General features: G+C 36.4%; 1 protein-coding gene across 2 annotated transcripts in view; it reads right to left on the bottom strand.

Moving 5' to 3' along the window:
- Window positions 1–24,480, bottom strand: part of grm5b (glutamate receptor, metabotropic 5b) — a 92,240-nt gene that overhangs the window by 42,198 nt on the left and 25,562 nt on the right. For both annotated transcript variants that reach the window (XM_015341797.2, XM_015341798.2), the window contains exon 3: window positions 23,561–23,810. In XM_015341797.2, coding sequence (XP_015197283.1) covers window positions 23,561–23,810 — 250 coding nt within the window. The remainder of the gene's footprint in view (window positions 1–23,560; window positions 23,811–24,480) is intronic.

Consider the following 24,480-nt stretch of genomic DNA (forward strand, 5'->3'; position numbering starts at 1 on the left):
ATACTGTACAGTAGCTGAACCAGCAATTGCTACTGTAACTAACTTAACTCAGACATAGCCTCAGAAGAAGGATAGGGTCATCTGGGACACAGGGGAACATCTGCTGCCCTTTATAAGCCTTCCTAGACAACTTTCTTTCCAGTCTGTCAAGAGCAGTTGACAGACACATTTATTTCCTGGTGGCAGGCATTTTTCTGTTAAATTGCTACGTTTGATGTACTCTAATTATAGCTTTCTTTGAGCAGCTGGTCAAAGAATAAATGCTTCCAACGCTGCTCTTTCAAAAACCTTTTCTGTGATTCTTTATAAGATAGTCCTTTGTTTCTACTTACCTCGCGAGCTAAGAATGTATCAATATGATGGCAGGGCTTGAGAAATTTACCTGATACCACACAAACCCTTCCTTTCCATCCTTAGGGGTGAGAAGGGGGTGGTAGGTGGGGCACTATTATAGATGGGCACAAGAAAAGTGACTTAGCAGTATTATCAACTATTATTGTCTTAACTACCACTAATAATGATCAGTAATACTGTATGTTTTCAACTATGTGACCATATTGAGATAGCAGCTGTTTGCCTTACAGGTGTTAGTATTCTGAAATATTCTCCTGCGTGCCAGGTGCCAGGTTCAGATCCCATGAAGCTACTTCCCTAAAGGCAACAAGACTGACTGCAATGTTCTGCAGGCTGAGAATGTCAAAATGAAATAACCTATCCTGACAGAATTCTGGGACTTAGGCCTTCAGGAAAAACAACAACAACTTAACAGAGATAATCTGCAGAGGTTCTGGCTAAATATTGAAGTATTTGTTTATTTTAAATTCTGAAGGTGCTCTCTTTCTTTTTTTAAATCTTTGATAATGGGTCTATCACAGTGTGAATGACTGTCCTGCAGGAAAAAAAAAGTTCTCTTTACATTCCTGTTTTGAATGCCATTTTGAATTTTTGGATGCAGATGCTGAAGGCTTGATGGTATAACTATGCTACTGTGTGTCAAATGCCAGTATTTCAGGGATGATACCAAATACATGCAAACCACTTTTCATAGTAGTCTTCTCATACATGTTTCAAAATTGAATTAAGTTTAAAATCTAATCTGTGACATTGATTCAATCTGCACAAAGTAGTATTAAAATGAGTAACAAAAATATATTCCCAATAAGCAGAAATACTGTGGAAAAGAAAAAAAATCTACATTCAAAAAGTCTTTAGAATCCGCTTTATTTTTACAGTGATGTGAGAGAGGAAGGGGACATGACCTTGACAATATGGCCAAGACAAAACTCATTTAGAAGATGTCGTAACTGCCAACAAGACACACACAGAGAGTAATACTTCTAAGCTGATTACACAGCAGGACTGACTGACAGGGTCAAGAACTGTGAATGTATGTACTCTACATGTCAATTCTTTCCATCAAATAAAAAAAAAACACAGACATTCAGGATTTAGGCTTGCAGAACTGCAAATAGACCATTTTCCTGACACTTAAAACCAATAAATTGTGTCAATCTTAATCTCATTCACCTGTTGCATTATCCTAATGCACTATGTGAATAACATTTTGCTTCACAGAAAATTGTACACTCCTGTTCAGATAACAGCTCTGCACATAATCAAGATAATAGCTGCTGTCACTTTCAAAGCAATACATTTGTAATGGAAAACCAGATGCTGGTATCCGTTTACTTTACCTGTTACTTTTTACCTCACCTGTGGGTGACCTCTTAGTAACCATGCTGAAAATTCAGATTTCATTGCAGTACTGTAATAAGCAGTGCTGCAACACTCTCACAAAAGACAACACAAAGTTTAGCGAATATGCCCCCTTTAAAGAATTTAAGTGAAAACTAAATCTAAGGCTTTTCTTTTCATATTTACTGGTATATAATAACACTAAAAAGGCAGTGTTGTATAACTGATATATTATAAACGAGATTTATCTCTGCTTAATTTTCTGTTTATACAAAAACTATACTTCTATACTTTACTTAATTTTCATCAAATAAAGGCAGGCATATCAACTTGTATTCACCTAAGGGAAAGGGTTGATGTAAAGGTGAAGTTGGCAAAAAAGCTAAAATTAAAGTGTACAGATGGAAGTCACACTGAAATCATTACAGGGCTCTGTCAGTCTTAAAATGACTTTTGTACTTTTGTCTTGACATTTACTTGTGAAACACCATCAAAGTTGTATCGATTAAATTAACAGATAACCTGCAAAAAAATAAGAAAGTGTTTGAAAATCAATGTCACATTGATCTGTGATGGACACTGAACTATTTCAATAGGAAAAAATGTGAACAGTAATGCATCACTGAAAAAATCAAAAACGCTTTACAGTCTGAGATTTAAGTGGATGGCCTAATTGCTGCAGAACATGCAACAGCTCGAGCTCAAATGACAAAATCAGCTTCACAGATCACATAGGATCAGCACATGAAAAGAGGAAAAAAATCACAGTTCTTTACTGATCTTGCATTTTTCCTAACATGGGTACATATGCCATTTTAATAGATGAGCTAATTGTACAGTATAAACCACTTCATTTTGGATATCCAGGAAAGCACCTAAAATGTAAATGTTTTTAAATAAATGGAGAAGTTTGGGTCAAATTTAAATTCTAATGTTGCACTACTGCTTCCCCAAGCATAAAAGCTGCCTGAGTAAATTCCATTCCAGCATGCTCAGCCCTTCGTCCACCCCAGCAAAACTTTTGCAGTAGTTCTCTGGCTTTAACCTACTAAGGCGGGGATGGGGAGTGATGTGATGGCACTGATCCTTGTTCAAGGCTGTCATGTCCTCAACCAGGCAGAGCCAAAGTACTGATAACTCCATCCTTTATTCATCACTATTAGAATTAGACCCAAGAACTGATCAATGGATTGCACCCATTCTCATTAGATAATGTTCAGAATGAGATAAAAGAATCTAAAGCAAAGATGCATTTCTAAAAGTATCCTGGTAGATTTTAAAGAATTTTAAGTAGGGTTTTAAGCATTTTGTTCATGACAAAGGTTAAAATATGAGAGGTTACAAACAAGAGGAATTTAATTTCTATCTTGTGCCAAACAATGTATTTTGAGCTTCATATTTTACAATATAAGGTGAAATATAATGTGCAAATATATATTTCTCTGTATGTACCTCATTAAAATATCAGATTGTGTACTGTTTGTTCCACACAAGTACTTTGTGTATTGATTTTAAGTGTCGTTTATCTGAGGGATAAAAGAAATGAAAAGAGTGGATTGGATAGACAAGCATTTATAAACATCACAATCCTTTCAAGCACAAAGAAACCACAGAGGTTTCATTCACTTCTGATTGCATTGACAGAATACATGAATAAAGTCAACACTTCTCATTTTAAAGACACATTTCAAAAACTTTATCCTTTGTGTAGAAGCCGGGGGTTGTCATCCATCTAGCTGCCAGTATTCAGCCAGACGCAGATGTATCCATTCGGAGCAAGTATTTCTATGTCATGTTTGTTTCATGAGGAGCTGCACAGTAATTTGCTTTAAATTGCAGTCATTTTGCAATTCTAGGCCCATGCCTCTTAGGGAAGGGGAAACTCTGAAATGCCTTGGACTCCAGATTATTAAAACCAATTTAGAGAGGCTGCATGATGAAATTAGATTAGATTTTTTTTCTTTTCTTTGTTTGTGTAATAGGAAAACACAGAAATACCACCAGACTGATTGAAGGATCATCTGACAAGTGGCTTCTTGGAAAGGATTTATTATGTGTTTTCATAAAAATTGTATTGATTTTTTTTCTTTAAAGCCAAATTAGCAGTTCACCCTTTTTTTTCTCCTCACTGGTTCAAAGACGATTGTCATAAACTGTTGATAGGCAGGAAAATAAAAGGAACACTTGGTTTAGATCCTTAGATGATGCCAGCACACTTTCCCTGAATTTTTAACATGTATAGATTTGCTGAAGCATTGCATTATATTGCATGCGTCCACAAGACAGTTTGGATTCCGGTCCAGCCAAAGAATCATTGGGATGAAAAAACTACAGGCAACCAAATGGACAAGAAAGGGCTTTCTTATGATTCTGGTCTTTCTTATGGCCCTTTACTCTTACTGCCCTTTTATACTTTTAGTATAGCGCTGTCATAGTCCACTCATCTTATACCTAAGCATGCCAAGAATAACAAATAAAAAATTTGCATGATGCAGGAATTAAAACAATTGTTTTGCCTTACTGGCATTAAAAGCCCCATGTGACAAAAAAGGCTGGAAATTAGATGAAATGCCGGCTGCAATTTGTTGATAGGCCAATAACAGTTCATAATTACTGGTGCTATTCAAATCACTGTCTCCATCTGCCTCCGTCTCTCTGAGGTCTTGGTAAGTCTGTTCTATTTCAGGTAATGTCTTGCACCCACACACAAGGGCAGATATTGCACTACGACAGTAAGGTCAGTTGCAGCAGCAGCTGTAGATTTAATTTTCAAGTATGGCTCTCATTTTCTCCAAGACACACTTCATTACCTTGCAATTCTTCTTTTTTGGGAGAAAAAAAGGAGCCACAAGTTATGCTTCAGTTGGTTTTGACGTCTTGGTGTTACTTATACCAGACAAAGTGGAAAACAATGGATGTCACTACTTGACTGTCAAATTACAGCTCAGGGAATAATTAGCAGTGCAACAGGAGACAGAATCAGATGGATGCTTTATTCTGCTGTAATGATACATGTTCAAGGTTAAAAACCAATGGGATGGAACATATAGATAGTGCACATTCTTCAGAATCCTGTCACCATAGTCTGCACTGCTAAGAATATAGAGTACTTTCAATGCAGTGTGCATTTCAGTGAAGTAATTATCCTTGTTTTATGTTGACAGTCACTTACTGGGAAGAAAATAAAGGTTAAAATACAATTTTTATTCAAATGTAAATGTAAAATTAACAAATCTTTCTGAGCGCATTCTATAAAGAACGTGACACAGAGAAGGAAACATTGGTCAGTTTTGCTTGCTTAGACTTAAAATTTCAAATGGAAATTGTAGGAAGGAGGGCAAGGAATCTTTGTAGATTTGATCAGAAAATCATCTTTTTTAAGTGAACTAACAGTTTACTACTAGTAATAAAAGCCTAGTAGCAGTAATAAAAGAAAATAATGCAAAAATGTCATTCTCAACATACTACAGTCTTATGTAATATACATAAGTCTACAGACTTCTTGCCATATGAAAGGAAAAGCAACAGTATAAGAAGTCATATAGAATTCTACAAGAGAGTTCTCAGAAATATCTACTATGTTGTCACTGAACATAATATTTAAGGTTTTTTAACTTCTGAAAATATGGGGGATCTATGTTGAAACACTATGACTCGTGCATTTGCACATAAATACAAAATGCTGAAATTGTTGGATTGGAAAAATAAAGCAGAGCAATAAAACCTGGGCAGTAGGCCCACCAGAAGGTGCATAATTCTTGTAATGCCATCAGTTTGATACAAGAATCTGTAGCTAATGTTTATTTTAACTATCTTGCACACTCCAAACCCACAATACAGTACATCTTATCTCTTCATACATTCTGAAGATTGTCTCTGATGCTTCTTGGTTCTTGTCATATGAAAAAGCACAAATTCATTACCATTTTTAGAAACATGCACAATACAAGGGTTAGATATCACTCAATATCTTGTTTTAAATATTTGAGTAATTTTTAAATATTACTTCATTCTTGGACATCTCTATCAATTACCTTTGATATCCATTTCGATGATATGTTTACTGTAGGTACACATTAGCTCAGAAAATCTCTGCTTTATAATGTTTAAAACCTTTTGTAAAAGTGCAGACTTCTTTATACCATTAAAGGTGCTTGTAATAACCAGGAATTGGAAAGTCTTTGGCCACATAAGACCTGTAAAAAACTGACTAGGACAAAATATTGCTGTAAAAAAGGTAAAGTGAAAGACAATATACTGTATGTGCAATGAAGCAGATTCTGCAAACTGTTTTGAGATCTGGGATTTTAAAATACAGCATCCTGTTCTTGCAGTCAGATTAATAACAATTATGGCTTTTTAACTGTCACAATAAATTACAGTGAAACAGAATAAACTTCTATCAAGGATGTAAGTAATCAGATGCACACTAGAAAGAATGGTGAAAACTCTAACAGTTACAACACTGTGACCTGGGGCAATCAGCAAGCATGCTGAAGTGAGGGAGATAACATATATTAATCCTGGTAGCAGCTGTAGCTTCATTCAGATTTAATGAACCGTAAATGAATAACTACAAATTGACATCAAGCAGCATTGAAACTGCTAGCCAGCAGGTTTTTTACTGGCACATCTAGGGTTTTTGTGTGATGTCATCAAATACAAAATAAATAAGCACATGCGGACCAGTCACCAGAACATAAGAAATACTGCAAACGAGAGGAGGCTGTTCAGTCTATCTGGCATGTTTGCTAGTTACCAGCTTATTGATCTAAGGATCTCATCTAGCCATTTCCTGAAGGAGGCCAAAGTATCTGCTTCAACCTCATGGCTGGTAGTTCTACCAGCCATGAAACTACAATCTATTGTAGATTAATGTGTTCAAATATTATTTTTAATATTTAAAATACAATATCTTTTTAATGTTCATACCCCCTCAAGAAACAACATACAGCAACTGAATGTTAGGCCATTCTTTGTATTTGTAAAGAAACACAAATTCTACCTTTATTCAATATGACTGTTGAAGGAAAAATCGGATCAGCAATCCGCACATAGCAGGCTCAAGAGATTAATTGAACAAAAGAACCATTACATAGCAGGAAACAGAGACAGGTTTAACTAATTAAAGGCTGCAAACAAATTGAAAGAAACTGGAGACCTGGGCTGATACTTGAGGTCCAATATGTTTATGATTCTCACAGACTTAATCCGGATCAAATACTGTATATCAAATGAATAAACATAATAATTCTTACCCATTATGCAGACAGGCCTTAGTATCCATACAGGAGTAACAACTACATCAAATATATTGTTTTCAAGAAATAACAAAGTTTAGGGTAATATAAGCTATGAGCCTTTGTCAGAAAATTTATATACTGTATCACTAGTTTACACACAACACAAATCCCATAATTCCACAAGTGTGCATAAGTACGAAACGTTTGCAGATTCTAGAGTTGCCATATAATTATGTAACCTTTCTCCCCCTCTGTGCTAAAAATACTTATCATTTGGATTTTGAAAGACAAATGTGAAGATATATATTATTATAAAACTGCGGCTAAAAATTACAATTAATAATTACAATATTAGTGTAGCATTATACAGTATATACAGCAATATACAGTATGATTCATTTTAAACTGTGAACGAGCAAATGTTTGAACTTGGTATGCCATGCACAGGTGACATTGTAGTCTCTAATTCCATTTTTCCAAATTTAAGAGGGAACGTCAGACCGTTTAGTTTAGGGAATTCTGCCTGTTTTTTGTAAGTGTCATTTTAGCTTCCTAATGATTATGCATTCTATTCTCTCTGTGGGTCCTTATTGTGGTTACATGTTGTGTTGTTTTGGTTTTATTTTCTCATTTTAATGTATTCAAAATCTATCATGTAAGCACATTTAGTCAATGTCTCATTTATTTATGTCACTTGTAAGATAAATTTAAATCTTAAATGTGCCTCTCTGACAATAACTTACAGATGAATATGCAGAAACAAAGAAGCTATAGTTTTAAAATGCAATTAGAGAGTTTATAATATGCAGACTCATTATATTAACACTTGTGGCTGTTTTGTGTGAAAGCTTTGTTGTGCTGTCTAGGTTGAATAATTCATTAATTTTAGGCAATAACAGCTACAAAATACCATAGAAACTGAAAGCGTTGTACTTACATTGTATTAATTTGTCAAAAAAGGAAGGACGTAACTATCCCAATCGGAGAGGAAATGTCATATCTAATCTACAACCATTCCCAAGCGTTAACATCTGTCACTCTAATATTTGTAGTGCTTTGTCCATAATTGATCTAGTGGTTTTCCTATTAAAAAGTGGGGTTAAAATAGAAAAATTCAAGAGAGCCATATTGCAGAAGCATAGTATGGAGTTGAGCTGTACAGACTATTAAATAAAGCCTGAGGTAAAAAAACCTGGTCTCTTCCTTCAAACCAATCTCAGACTCATTGAATGATATACTGTCATACCATTGGTGAAAGAAAGTGAGCATTTTATGAAAATGTTTTGAACACCTTTGGCATGGTACAAATGCATTGTACTTGTTCTTTTCTATTAAACTTGAGAGTCCCTATGTGTATTACAGTAGGTGTTGGGATCAGAAATGGTTTGTGCTCTTGCTGAAGAAGAAAATGCAAATTTTGTAGCTAGATGCCTCATCTTTAGGATTTAAGCAATGGTGGCTGATTGAAATCACATTAGAACACAATTATTTTTTTACAATTGGCTATATCTGACTCCCTTGATTTTCTGCCTACAAAAAAGGCTCTGCTAGCCCATGAAGTGGAGTACATTATGATGGTGTTTGCACAGTCGTGGGTGTATACAGTCACAGTCCCTAAAGGGTAAAGTCCATATAATAAAATTAAAAAGTGAAGCCTGCCAGCAGCTTCGAGTGAAGTTGACATGGATAAGCAATGGCAGAGCAGGGGCTGTCTCAGAAGTGGAGATTGATGGTCTATCTTTCCTTTTTTCCCTTTGCTGCAGGGAGCCTGCTCTGGAGACACAGTTCAATCAATTAAGTGACAGCTATGCCATATGAAGGGAAGAATAGTTTATTAGGGACATAAGGAAAAAAATGAAAGAGAAGTTCTGAGAAGAGTGTACAGGAGAATAGCATTAATATTCTAAAGATGATTAATGGATTAACATAATTTTTACACTGGACATGCTTCGTGATACATTTACACCATTCTTATACATATATTTTAAGAATGCTTAGCACATATGATTATTTTGAGTACATTAACTTGGATTTTATACCAAGACTCACGGTATCACATATCAAATTTATAGTATGATTATTACTAAAAGTCACCATTTGTCTCCTGCTAAACCTGAGATACTCTAGCAAAAGGTAGAGCTCTAAACATTTTTTTAGATTTTACTAGCACAACATAGGAGGTTCCTTTCTTAAGTACCTAGTAGAAAACCATGAAATCAGAAATTAACATCACTGCCCTTGATTGACATTTTATTGTATCCTGCTTAGAATCTATTTGTATGGGCAAATTAACCATGACAGGTATCTCCTATGATACATTTTGCACATTATACTCCTTAACTGTTTATTTTGTTTTAATCAAATTTGTTTTAACATGATCCACAATTTCAATTTTTCAAGTGCTAAAAGTGTAAATCCAATATAGAAACAAAATAAAATGTAAAACCCTATCATTTAAAGTCATACTACTTTTACTTTGAAAAATGAATGCTGATCTCTGTGCCAACATATGAACCATAATCTTTGTATTACGTCCAAACTGCTTTGTGATAATTTAATTTAGAACTGCTATTCAGACAATTTGGGGTGAAAAGTTTCATTTTGTTTCTATGGATTCCTATTTGAGAACCACTTGACTAATTGATGTGCCAAAACAATGAAAGTATTTTCATATCACTGTCATACACTGGAATCTGTCTAAAACAGCCCAGGGCAGTTTCACACTATATAACATTTGGCATCTTGACAAATCTGCCAGATTCCCTACGAGCAGAAACCTATCCCTTTAGATCAGATTTTCTAGACCATGACACAATTTCTCTAAAAATACAGTTTAACATTAATCAAACAGAAAAATATTATCCAGAATAATTAAGCTGCTTATATTAGATAAAGTCTGCAGTATTCAGGAAAAATGAATATCTATTGACTAATCAGCAATGTTATTATTACAGCTACTTTAATTTCAGACAAGGAACAGACATATTATGTTTCATTAAGTGACTGGGCTTGATTTTGACCATACTTGCACAAACTTATATTCAGAAGATAAATGGATTGCTCGGTACCAGAAGGACCAAAGAGCAGAGTCACTATATGTAAACATTCTGGTTTTCATTATGCTGCACATTGAATAAATGCTTCTTGGAGAACAATTCAAAAAGACGGCTCTGCACAGATTTATGATTATTTGTCCTAGGACACTGGTCGATTAATGCTCATTTAGCAAAAAAACCCAACAAAGAGCGACAATATGAATTACAGTCTTGAGTGATAGCCTCGTTCTCTCTGGTAGTATATTAAAAGGTGATTATAGTGAAAAAGATATGTGGTCGGGCAGAGTCCTCTGCAATAATATCCTATTGCTAGCAGTGTAATGCAAGTTAGTAACAGCACAGTATGATGAAACTAGAGACAAAGCAATGATAAGACAAGGTTAGGCAAGAGCCTTCATTATATCTACAATATACACATACTGTACATACTGTATTTATTTTTAGTAGAAATATCTTGCTTCTTGCTAAGTCACTAGCATGTTTCATTTTCGTATTCCACCCTCCTCCCTATCTTCACCCGCACGGCTCTTCATTCCTCATTTAAGCGGGGAGTTTCCAAAGCCATTCCCTTCCGACAGCCGAGTTACCCCAAAAACTCACTATTGAAATGGAGCCTCTCCTCCACCTTGATTAGGGCTTGACCAAACTACTGAATCTGTATTTGTTCCAATACAAGTTGTAATATGCAATAATTTAACATTACACATATTTGCAAATGTTGCAGACTTAACGCATTTCTCTTTTGTAGTGGCTCACAGTTTTCCTTCCTTGAAAGAATTTCATTGACAACAGACTGACCTGACAAAATCCTCTATAATACATTGAGCAATGGTATTTGTTCTGTCATTAAAATTCAAGGACAAGGGCCATCATATGCTCATGTGCTCTTTGATGTGCTATATTCACCATTCTGAGGAGACAAAAACTTATTTTGTTGATAAGATTTGTTTATAATATTAAAAGAGCACCTAATGGTTTGTAAATGGAATGTCAAAGTGAACATGTCCTACTTGTAAGGAGTAGTAGATATTTGTAGAATTAGAGATCTAGAAAACCAAAATCAAATGTTTAGGCACATGATGGCTTTTATTTACTTATCTCTACATTTTTCTGCAGTGCCACAAGCATTTCATATTCAATGCACGCTTATACACTGCCTTACTTTTGTGAATTTTAAACTGTGCAAAATGAATAGAACCCATTGACATATATGTTGCCATAGCAACACATAGCATGATCGCTCGTATGCAGTAGTTGTTGGAAGGTTGTTGTTGAAATTATACGCCACGTTCTTAAAGTATACTTTCTGCAGCTTTCTACTTCTGTGCTTCGATGAGGCTTAGTAGCATGATTACAATTATGGAGCTTATGACAGATCAAGGTCCGTGTTTGAATTTGAAATCTGTAGCAGGAAAATCTGGGTCACAATTAGAACAAAACAACCTGACCACTGAAAATGCTGACAGGAATTAAAGGCTTCATGAGCAGAATCTACTTCTAGACAGCCTAATACTGGCTAAATAGTTACAGTATTGCAATTTGTTTTAGAAACAAATGAATTTAGTCTAATATATATATATATTACCTATATCCTTGGTCACCAGTGTTGGAACCTGATATCTACAAGCATTAGGAATAAACAATCTCAGACCACCACTTGTATCTCTCTTAAAAATGCTTGCCCCCTCCATCCATTTTCGCTTTATCCAAGGTGAGATACACACTGGACGAGATGTCAGTCCTTTGTAGGGCACACACAGACACACACTCACATCAGGGCCAATTTTACGGTAGCTATTAAACCTGCAAGTATGCCTTTGGACTGTGGGAGGAAACCAGATCACCCAGAGGAAACCCACACAAACAGGGAGAGAACATACAGTACAAGCTTCACTCAGGAAATGCTTGATATACTGTATCATTATTATTTCTGTCCACTGTATTCCATTGCTATTTTATTACTGTTGCCTATACCTTTAGAATCTACATTTTTTAAATTCTTTTTAGATATTACCTTTTAATAAAAAGGTAGTATTGGGGCTCATCAGCATGGTATAGCCATACTTTGACCAGTAAAGTGGGTTTATATGGATCGTACTGTACATGAAACATAATCCAGGATTATAGAATTTGTGTACGTAGCTATGAATTATGGCTTGTGTGAATTTTTAATTATCTCTGACCCTTTTTCAACATTGAAAATCACAATATTCTTAATAGACTTCGAATTCTTCTTTGTGTTGTATGACAGATGTTTCATCTGTATTAGGGCCCAAAAGTGCAGTACAGGCAGAGAGACAAACAGAGAAAGGAATACAGTAGATGCTGTAGAATATCTGAACCAGAGGATGTGACTGTCATTGAAAATGTAGTTTCAGTGCAACAGCTTTATTATTTATTCATTTCAAATGAACTTAAAAGAGAGGTGCCTAATATTTTTCAATAAAGGTTGTATAAAGACAAATAGCAACGTGTTTCAATATAAAAAATGCAGTTTATAGTGAATTTAAATTCAAATTAGAAAGTGGATAGTATTTTAGTATACAGTAGATAGTAAAAGTGGACAAATACATTTCATAAAAGCACATGGCACATTTGAAAACTAAATCTAGGAGAAAAACATATGACAAATGTGTACTAAGGGAAGCTGTAAGCCTGAGTTCTCCCTGTAGAGTCACCCATAATTCCAAAGCTTTTTATCTCAAAATGATTAAAGGGATAAAGAACATTCTCCCTAAGTGATGCAATAATCCTCCCTCATCCGGCCTACATTTTAACTATTTCTGAACTTGCGTTATGCTTCTGCTTTTTATAAGAGGTCATATATTATTATTTCATAGAATATATTTTAATTGGTGATATGTACATAGATATTCATATTGTAATCCTACACTACATGTTATATTATGTTTTAAAGAGTCAAGTTCTGTACATTGCTCAACTCCATACACATTACACTCCATCACAGCATATCCAAGTTTTAAATCAGGGGCTGTACGGCGATTTCCACAATATCAGAAAATATAAAAAAAACAGAAGAAAAGAGAAACAAAAAATAGACGTCAGACTGCAGAGTAATGCAGACTCACTGTAATACCACAAACAACTTGAATGGGGGGATTTTAAAGCACTTAGTAACCTTTAAAGAACTCCGCACAGCTGTGTCTGGAGTGCTTTGATCTCATATGTTGTTTTATGGCTACAGTATGTCAATACCCCTACACATATTTCATATGTTGTCAAAAACTAGGTAAACGTGAATTTTCTAAAGATGTAAGGAACTGGTCACCAGTGTTTTTTAAATGTTCTTAGAACTCAGTAGGAGGCTGTAGTGGTGCATGCGGCTCACAGTATTGCAATAAGTAATATCTATGCAATAAGACAGTTAGTAATATAAGTCAATAATACCTGTGATAAACAATTGAACTCACTGTGTGGATACATTAATAGACAAGGTGCCATTTTAGTGATGTTTATTGAATTAAAATGAGAAGTAATAAGAAAGTCTATTAATTTATATAACCTATCTTGCCCTTGGAAGTTTTGAATTAAAAAAATAAGTTAAAAAAATGTGTATGCATTATTTTCTTCATAGGAAGGATCTGAATACTTTTCCAAAGCACTTTCCAGTAAATCTTCAGATGAACTGGAGAAATACAGGCATAAAACATGGTTTAATCTGTTTTTTTTTTTTTAATCAAATCATTCTAAAATGTACAGTGTGCTTTAATGTCTATTTCTTACTGTCTTACCCAGGGTAGTATTTTATTGTAAGTTTACGCAGTGTATTTGAGGCTGTTCTAAAAGTATATTGAAATAAGCCAGAACTTGATTTCATTTTTTGAAGTGTGTGGTTCATGCAGTTATTAACATACAATACAGCATAAAGTTCAGTGATGTAACTGACACATTGTGCTCATACATATGATGCACATGATTAGTGCATCACATTTACTTTCAAAGGACTGCCTTTCAAAGTGAATAAATACATAATGTAAGGCTTTGTGTGACTTCATATGGCTTCAGAACATACTGCACCACATACTGCATGATGGCAAAAAAAATATTTAAAAAGTAGAGAAAAACAGTAATACAGGCTGAGATAAAACTAGAGAAGTACTACTCTAAGTGTCAGGATTCAGATATATTTTCGTTCCATGACTTTTGGGGGGATATGAGCAGAGATTCATGCAGACTGACATGTTATGCTCTCTTGGTAGTCTAACTGACACTCATACCCAAGGAAACGGAACTATTTCCACAGAGGTATGGGGCCCTGCAGTTTAAATAAGTCTCCTATTGTGAAAGTAATTTTAAAGAGCTGTAGGTGAATACTCGTCATTTTCTCAGTCAGTCAAACCAACAAGGATGGCTTATCTGTGAAAGTCAGAAAGAAATGTGCAAACAGTTATTGTAAACAATAAGCAGATTTGCAACAAATGCCAGAAGGAAGAACTACACCCATAATTCTGTGCAGACAAACGAAACATTAAATCAGTAGAGACAATACACTCCATGATACAGAAAATGCATTCAGGTGCAACATTTCCTCAGTAATGCAGTAACAAATAACCTGCATAATTCCTTATGCTGTTTCACAACTTCGTTTTTACTTTCAACTACGAGTTCCATTTTCATTTAATGAACTCTGCCTTGTATTACCTAAATCTAAAAACAAAATATTAAATATTTCATACTAATTTGAGATAAATTGCATTAAAACAATTAAGTACGAAATGTAAGTTTAATTATTTTTTATGTTTTTAAGACTTTTTGCATTCTTGGTTTCCTCATAAAAGAAACCTTCTATGAACTTTCATCATAAACATTCAGTAAGATCAAAACATACATATATTACATGTGATATTACTAGTACAAGCAAACTATTTCAATCAATAAAACTCAGATAATAGCACTGACATTTTATTTAGCCTCTAAATGCCTCTTACAGTATAAGATGTATGTATTTGTTATTGTGTTTATTACAAAGTACATTAATAAAGGTTCCGGTCTAGTCTTTAATATATTATCATATTATTTGGCATATGCACTGCACATTTCCATGGAAACCAGCTCCAGATTTGCAATATTTCCTGGAGTAGAGCTACAGCCCCATTTGCTTATTGTGTGATTTAAATAACCATTTAAATTCATGATGTCAGTGTTCCGAAACATTCTTAATCCCCTCCTCCACTCAGCCTTCTTAAAGTTACACCATATCCCCTTTCTCCTTCAATAACCCTTCTTTTTGAACAAAATGACATATGAATTGAAGATCCATTAGGCCAGAGGGCAAAACTCCTACTTTTCAATACTTTTCCATGGCAGTTATGAGATCATGTCAAGGATCTTTGAAAACTGTCTTTGAAACTTTTTCAAGTTTTTTGAAGAAATTCTGAAGACTGTCAAAATAAATTAAAAATGCCATTCTGGGCAGACCATAGTTAAACTTTATTCAGTTTATTGATACAGTATATACATAACAGAAGCCTGTCAGAGCAGCTCTAAAATAACACTGTCTAAAATCAGGTCCTATACAGTATATGAACATATATATTCCATGGATATACAGTATATTTAATCAAACGTATTCCTAGTAACAATTCTTAGTGACAGACCTAATGTTACTATTTAACAGATGTTTGGGACGAGGTCAAATTATAATCTTGCACATCCACTTTCCTATGTATAAATACTCACTGGATGCTCCAAACTCTGCAGGCATCTATTCTATCATCCAGTCCCTCTACCCCTCCAGTCCCTCAGTGCTGACCTTCAGCTGGCACTGTCATTTCCTTAGCCAGGCAACAAAGTATTCGGAACTTGATTCGTACTTCTTTGTATTCCAAGGCCTGTTTTGTCATTATCAGAATTTGACCAGCCTGTTCAAATATACACTGCTGTCCTGAAGCTTTGCATCTACAAAGAACTTGCCTAATAAACCAAAAACAATGCATGCTTACAAAACTCAAAGCTCCCATTTGCTGCTGTGGCAAAGACTTAAGCAAACAAATTTATCTCAGATACCAATGTTCGAAGATACAAAGTTGGGATACAAGTGTATCTCAGATACAAAGCTCGAAGAGCAAAGCACATATTTCTTAACAAAACTGTAATGAGTCTAGGAAACAAACATCAGTAACAATTAGGTGAGGAAGGAAGGACAAAAAAGCTCTTTCTGCTGTGGTATGGTACTCCACAAGTCTTTTAATGTAGTTGCTACTCATCAGAACTCTGTATTTGCTCTTTATGCCCTACAGGGATTTTGGGAACATAATCAATAACATCAGGTTTCCAGCTTGCTGTTTCAATTAAGGAAAAACAAAATTTTCTCTGCTTTCACTGCCGTTGAAAAGCATTTCTTTCTTGCCAGCTTTCACAGCCTCTTTTCTACTCAATTCCAGCTGCAAAAGGCAGCATGTTGCCAGTAGAAAAAAAAAGGCTTTGAGTATTTTATCCACGTTATCTGCTGCCTTCAGCTATTACCTCCAGAGATTCTGTAGCTTTGCTAACATCTATAAATTCAGTCATAGCTGATCAATGTAGTATGCAAGCTGCTTTATCATTTTAATAGATATGGGAAGAGCCAGACATTACTCTAAGTTTACAAATTAGTGGTGGTTGTTGGTTGTTATCAAGATAAAAAAAAAGAAAGGGGTGTCAGTCACAATAGGCCCTTGATGGTAATATTGATGGCTTGATAAAGCACTGAGATCCTTTTACCATAAATGTGGCAGTGATTTAATTCCAAAGAAGCACACATTTGTTTTCCTGTTAATTAAGTTTAGATTTGTATCTATACAAGACTCTGATATGGACACAGAAAGAAGTATTGATGTACAACAAAACATAAAAAATATACTTAAAATAGGTTTAAATGATGTCTGGAAATGTCAGCTGTTAAATATATATATAAAACTTCATGGTTATGTTGAGATAGCATGTATGCCTGCATTTATTATTCAACACAGCTAAAGTACCATGTAAGTACAGTTCATAGAGTACAATATATACAACAAATATAAAACCAGCACAGCACAAACCTTGTCAGTTTGATTTCACAATTAATGCCGGGTAAATGGTTTACCGTGTTGTACAATACTTCTTGATTTAGTTGAACATGCCTGTTGAAAACCAATGGACTAGGTTTTTTCTGTTTGTGCCTAAATACCCTGGACATTTCTTTCATACAAATCAATATATGCTGATATTTTGAAGCAATTTGTTTCATATACAGAGCTGGGGATTACAGGAGGCTCTAATAGAAGGAGGGGAATCTCCTGTCTTCTGTCTGTCCCTTTTCGACACTAATCAAACACCCAATCACTAAATTTACTCACTCCCTACTTATTCCATGTGCTCCTTCAGTGATCTTTCCCTGGCAGTATTGCCCTGACCACACTCCTCTTCAGATGTGCTAAGGCACCCCTTTTTGGATAGCGGATCCCAGATCTGGTCTAAGCTACAACCTAGCAGCCAACTACTGCCTCAGCCCACTGCAATCACAACAGCTTCTATGGTCTGCTAGAAGACTGCAGCCAGTCCCCCCACCAGCCTGTTGCAATCACTTCAGCTTCATCAGTCTGCAACGGCTTCTATAGCCTCACCGCTCCACTACAAGCTGGCAGCAAGTAACTGTACCCGCCTGCTGCGATTTTACAGCTTCACTTGACTTCTGTGGCCTCACCAGTCCTCTACAAGACAGCGGCCAGTCCTGCTGCCATGACCACAGCCACTTCACTCTGCTGCAAACCAGCATCCAGTCAGAACATCAGCTTCCTGTAGTTGTTTACAACGTTACCTGCCTGCTGTGGTTTCTGCCACCTCGCCAGCTCTGCTGCGACTGCTACAGTTTCACCGGCTCGTTATATAGACCATCTCTGCTGCCACTTCACAACCACCCCAGTCTGCTAGAAGTCAGCGTCGAGCCACCGCATCAGCCTGCTGCGGTCTTAGCAGCTCTACCAGCCTGCAGCGGGTTCCGAATTTCCTCTGCTGCTACAATCTGGCATCGCTTTACCTGAATCCTTTTCTCCCCTGGAAACCCGATCCTCAGTGGGCACGCTGCTCGGCCCAGTACATGGAGCACCTTCTGGAGTCTGTGCTGATGAGTGCAATTGCCTTGGTCCCTGCTCCTGAGAGCCCGGCTTCTGATAGACTGATATACTGCCCTGACCACAAGTGCCCTGTCCTGTCCAGCTCTAGATGCAGGCTCTCCAGTCCTCACACTAGCCTGCCACCGCTTGCACTGTCTCTCCATCGTTGCTGCAACTTCTTCAGCCACTTCAGTCCACTACAAGCTGGCAGCTCCTCATCAGCCCACAGCGATAACAGCTGTCAACCTTTGCTGTGACTTCGACAGATACCCCCGTCTGCTACAAGCCAGTCCCCAGTTCTGCACTGCTCAGTCCAGACTGGGATGTTTGGACCGGTCTCTGAAGTATAGACCCCTTGAGTCGACTGCCTCTATGATCCATGTTTTGCTTGCCCGGCTCCAAATGCTGATCCCTTCAACAACGTCAATCTACTCCTAGTGAGCAGCCCATCTCTGATTTGACTGTTGCCATCACTACCAGTTCTCTGCCAGTCTCAGCTATGGCTTCAACTACCACTCATCCCTGCACTCTTGCCATTCTCTGGATAGTTTAGACTCCTCCACCTTCAGGCTTCATCAAAAACCACCCAAACCATTCGATCCCTAACACGTGGATTCTGACCTGATCACCAACACTGTTGTGTCTTGAGCACAGCCGAGTCATAACAGAATCATGTTAACTTGTGTCAGTCACAAACAGGCAAACATTTAAACATGTATTGCCTCGATTAATCACTTGCAGGTGCTAAGCTATAAATTGTCCACCTCAATGAGGGGTGTTAGTGACAGAGCAAAAAACGATTAAGACATTTCGATTATGTGACAAAACTGAATAATAAAAAGATAAATATAGTTTTATTGTTGATATTAAAATGCTCCCACTCTCTTTTGTCATTTCTAAACTGCAAAGCAAGTTATATAATTTATACTGACAATCATATACCTCAACATTCCAAAAAAAACTACTTAAGCAAAACATGGACTGCATATCAAATTTGTCAATCCTGTGTCTCCAGCTCAATTTAAATTCTAAAACTATTTTCAGTCTTATTTGGGAAATTAATCCTGGGATTTTTACCGAGACTCAAACAGACTGAGCTATTACCCATACAGTAAATGGCCACAAATATTCTCATTTTATTCTCAATATTTCAAAGGATATTGCAAAGAGCTGTTTTCAATTCAGACCGTTAACATTAAAGGAAGAGCAAAATTAAAATTGTTCAGTTTCTTGTGTAAAAAACATTACAATCGATTTAAAATTGACTTAGTTATTGGTCTCAAACAAGAATGTTTAGAACTCCAGCGAAGGAAAACAGTTTAATTACACTTTCAAAATAGAACATTTTAATCCCACAATTGTTTTTAGAACATATTGCCAAGCAGCATGGATTTAAAGAATGTGAAAGAGATTGCTGCTCATTTTGCCAGGGATACAATGAGGAATAAACAGCTTACTAGTTTGTTGTTTCCATTTTATAAAGTTTTTAATTTTCATGTTTTGTAATCACCAGGTTTGCAGCTTGGATGTCAGAATACTACAAGTTCACACGCCACATTTAATAACTTGCTTGAGACACAAAATAGGAAAGTTCTTTAATTTTTCAATGGCTACCCTGTGCCTCCTTTTGGACCTATCTGAAATAATATTTACTGGATAGCAGCAAACCGTAAAAAAGATAGATTTGTTCTTCTGCTTTATTTCTGTCCTTGTTAAGATGAAAGATGGTAGTGTTGTGGAATAGCACATTTTCCATTCGCTTTTCAGTAGCTCTTTATTAGCAGCTGTCTGTACTCCTTGCAAAATAAGGGTAAAAAATAGCCCTGTCCAGGACAGCCCTATAATTTATTCTGATACTTCAACTTCTCTTTTAAAGCCTTATGGGCAGCAGCTGCTCTCCAATTTAGTATTAGCAGCACGAAGATTAAAATATAATAGTAACAAGATCAATGGCATACAGTGTCAGAGCTTTGTATTTTTATGGCTCCAGTTTGGCATGCCATGATTACAATGTACTTGAGCTAATGAAGTCAAGGAAAATGTATGAAGGACAGAATAACAACACAGAAAAGAACTCTATAACCATATTACCATTCAACTCTAAAGTACTAATCATTTCATCATATTCTTCTTTCTACAAATTGTTACTAATATATGGTATTTTCCCTCTACAAAAAAAGAGGTTTCTAAATCATTGGCATATTATTATTTTTCGCAGAGGTGCCTAGCAAGTCCCAGAGATCATGATACTGTGGCAAGCTATGGATAACCTACTGTAGTTAATTGAAGTCCACAGCTTTTGCACATACAGAAGTCCATTTGTATGTCACCAACTGGGAAATCCAGGTCAGAGGAGGCTAGTAACATGGCCAGGACTAAAGTGAAAATTACATTTCTTAATAAAGGAAATACATTTACCAGAATGAAAAAAACAGATGAAAATAAGTAAATTTTTTATACTTAAAAAGATTAAGAAATGGAAGAAGTGTATACTCAGTTCCAGCAATGAAGATGGGCATCATGAAATTTAAAAAGCATAAGCTTTATGTTTTAAATAATGTAGTACATACCTATACATCCATCTATTTTCTAACCACGTCTTCCAATTCAGGGTCATGGGGGAACCAGAGCCTATCCCAGAAAGCAATGGGTACAAGGCAGGGTACATCCTAGATGGGATGCCAGTCAATTTCAGGGCAGAAACACAGATGCACACACTCACACCAGTTTTCCCAGAAGCCCATTAACCTACCAGTACATTCTTGATCTCTGGGAGGAAACTGGAGCACCCAGAGGAAACCCACACAAACAAGGGTGGAACATGCAAATTTTGTGCAGATAGCACCCCAGATCTGGAATTGAACCCAGAGCCCCAGTACTTCTAGGAAACAGTGCTAACCACTTGTCACGATCGTTACTCCTCCTCTTAAGGGCGCTCCAGCCCTTCCTTGTTCTGTCCCATTCCCCACACCTGTTCCTTATTCCAGCCCCTCTTTAGTTCCACCTTTAAAGCCAGACGCAGGCGATTGCTCGGGGCTTCTCAATGATTTCCGTGTCGTGAGAGCCCGGGGTCCTGCCGCGTCTGGCTCCGTTATGGTTTTAGTTTCCTGGTCCTGATTCCCTGCCCCGCCGGTCCCGACCCGGTTCTGGTTTTAACTACGGATGGATCCCCTGGTCTTGGACTAAACCTCCCGTCTTGGATTCCCCCTCTGGATTTACCCTTGGATTGTTCGCCCTGGATTCACTCCCCCCGGACACTAGCACTGCATGGACACGCCCCCCTGTCTCCTGACCGACTCCTGCATGATATTTTTCCCTATTGTTTCTTCACCTTTTGGATCGTGTCGCCCACATAGGGCCCGGAAAGAACTGTTCCTGACACCACTGTGCCACTATGCCGCCCGTACAACCCATTGTTGGCTAAACAAGAAGTAAAGAAAATAACAGAAACAGGACAACATCAGATGGGTGTGCTTTATATATAGTACTATTCCCTAAAATGCATTCTTAAACAGGAAACAAAACTTTACTTCACCCTAGCTGATTTTTGGACATTAGAAACACAAATTGGACATTATCTGCGGGCTCTTTTCCATCTTATGTATGGTCATGTTCTGTAAGAAAAATGCTACTAATTTAAAAGATGAGCAACATAACCAGGAAACCTATAAAATGAGTAACAGCCTGCATTTAAAAAAAAAATGATTTAATAAAATGATCTAATCTGGGAATTTACTAATACTAATATTAATCATAAAGATGATGATAATGACAACCATGATGATGATGAATGACAGCTATTGCTATTATTACATCTAAATAATAAAGTACATAAATAAACATCTTAATATTACATTTGGTGGTATTACCATTATTTTTATACTGTATATTGTTATCATCCTTGCATTGTGTAGTATGTACAGTATAGGTTGAAGAAAATCTACAAAAAAGGTACCTGTGTTGTACCCCTGGGATCTGCAGAGGCTTAATGTACTGAAGTGGCTGGTCAACCATTCAGTCATTATGATGAAAAAATGTATGTCTTCTCTCGCTTGGGACGATGGACAATGATGATGATGATGGTGATGACAGAAGAGAGAGGACATGGATGAGCTACCTCCTTGCAGAATTTCATGGGTGAAGACACTAAAGTGGAATAAGAGTATTTTTTAAGATCAAGATATGTTATCTGCTCAATATAACTAACAAATGGCAAATGTCTGATTAATTCCATTCTTCCACTGCACTACTGTAGTTGCCCTCTGTGGGCACTGTGGCCACTGGTATTACCCTGGAGAAAGTCTTACAGAATCTTGAATTTAAAGCTTCTTCACATACTGTATTGTACCATCATCTGTCACTGTTCTGGTGTCAAAACCACACTCCGTAACAAATCAAGTCCTAGATCAATCTTTGTCAAAGCATCTCAGTAAACCTGTTACTTCAACTCCTCATAGAAATGCTGTTGCAAGAGATGCAATTTAATCTGTCCTGGAGCCACAGGATTCCTACATTATGCATTGTATGAAGCAAGGTGTTAACCATGTAATATACTGTCAATGTTGTGTATGGTTCTTGGACAACTGTTTTAAATAAAAACATTGGTATCTCCTTTTTGCTACTAACATAACTGCAATTATGAAAAAAACTTGTGTAAAAAAGTAGCTTGTAGTTGTAGCTTATTGGTTTCTTTTCATTTCTATGTCCCTGTACGAAGAGAAACTTCGACACAAGTCTCACGAGGCCGCCTTATCTTGTAAGTAAACACAAAGAGGGAAAAATGGAAAAAAAAAAAACTAACATTATTCTGATATCAGGATGCATGCATTTAATTTACTCTTAGCTTTCTAGAGGGAGCCCACTTTGAGGCAACCTAAGCCTGAAATGTAGCCTGAATACTAAGTATGAGCAAATATAAGTAGTATGTTGACAGAAGGAGATGGGAACCATAGTGTTTCTTTCAGAGCCCACAGGAGTCAGAAAAGCTGTTGTTTCCTGCTATAATTGTGTGACCAGGATTTTGTGTTTTTTATACATTAGTGCTATGACTGGCTCATTAACACTTATTCTAAGAAACTTTTTAATGTTTACACTGTTCTTTCTGAAATAGAAGGTCACACATCAAGTCTAAAAACCACCTAGGATTTTCATTTCAATTCCACATTCTTTGCTTTAATGATAGATTTGTTTTTATCGAGAATTACATAATAATTGGACAAGGTGGCTTTCGAACTGCAGCTCAGAAGAAAAGGCCCTAAGCAAGAAGCAAGAAATTGTATTTTTTGCAGCCGGAGTTCTGTATCCCTCCCACAAAAACAAGGAGTGGACTGCATTCTATACTGAAATCACATACTGTATTGTCTGGGTGTGTGAAACACATTAACATTACCTTTGTGATAAAAAAAAAAATGCAAAGCATTTGCTTCAAGAACTGAAAAGCAATGTAAAAATAAGCAGTTTGTGTACTGACCTTCCAACAAGCAGGAACTCCCCCACTAGGTTCTGTCTCCTCATGGCCATGAGAATTCCCCTGACTGTCATCCCCTCACAGAAACAGGCCACGACTCGGGCCTTGGGCAGGTGGCTTCTCAGCTTCAGCAGCAGCTTGTCAAAGTTGTGCTCCCCAGCATTGCTATAGATTTTGTAGGAGTGAGCAATGCAGATCCCTTCTTTGGCAGCCATGTCCTTAAAAGCCCCCATTCCACTCTCCCCATAGTTGCCTGCAAAGGCACATACAGTGAATTAGAAATACTGCACTGTTTTTATCCTGTCTAGTAAGAAAATTTTATAATAAGAGCTTTTATTGTGATATTTTCTTAAAACATCATTAACTAATTTGAACTTTAAAAGTAGACTCTAACAGACAAGATGTGAATGAGAATGCTTGCAAAAGAAAAACAGAATGCATTTTATGTACACTTGATTTGAGACACTGCAAATGTGATACACCTGAAGTTCTTGATGGAACAAGAAACATTTCTGATCGTCGGAGACTGAATGAGGAATTGTATCAGAAAAGAAAAGCAATTGGTAACCACAGCAGGTGATCAATCCTCATTCAAATTAGTTTTCATAGATTGCAAAATGTAATTTCTTTAGAAAAGTAATATTTCACGAAAAAAGACTACATCACTCTGTAGTTCTTTTAGACTATGCACTGTAATTTCTGCACTCCTCACAATATTTATTGGAACCTTCCAGATAAACTTGTAAAACTAAATCAACTATCAGCTATGACTTACTAACATATTTACTTGAATAGACTTTGGTTTTAATTTATATTCTTACTGAAAAAATACAGTAACAAGAGTGTTGGAGCCAACAGCATGTATTGTGTCTTAATGCCCTAGTACTGTACAGTATATATGCAATTAACAATCTTATTTATGA

The sequence above is a fragment of the Lepisosteus oculatus genome, chromosome 5 (assembly GCF_040954835.1).
Source record: "Lepisosteus oculatus isolate fLepOcu1 chromosome 5, fLepOcu1.hap2, whole genome shotgun sequence".
Taxonomy (NCBI): Eukaryota; Metazoa; Chordata; class Actinopteri; order Semionotiformes; family Lepisosteidae; genus Lepisosteus; species Lepisosteus oculatus.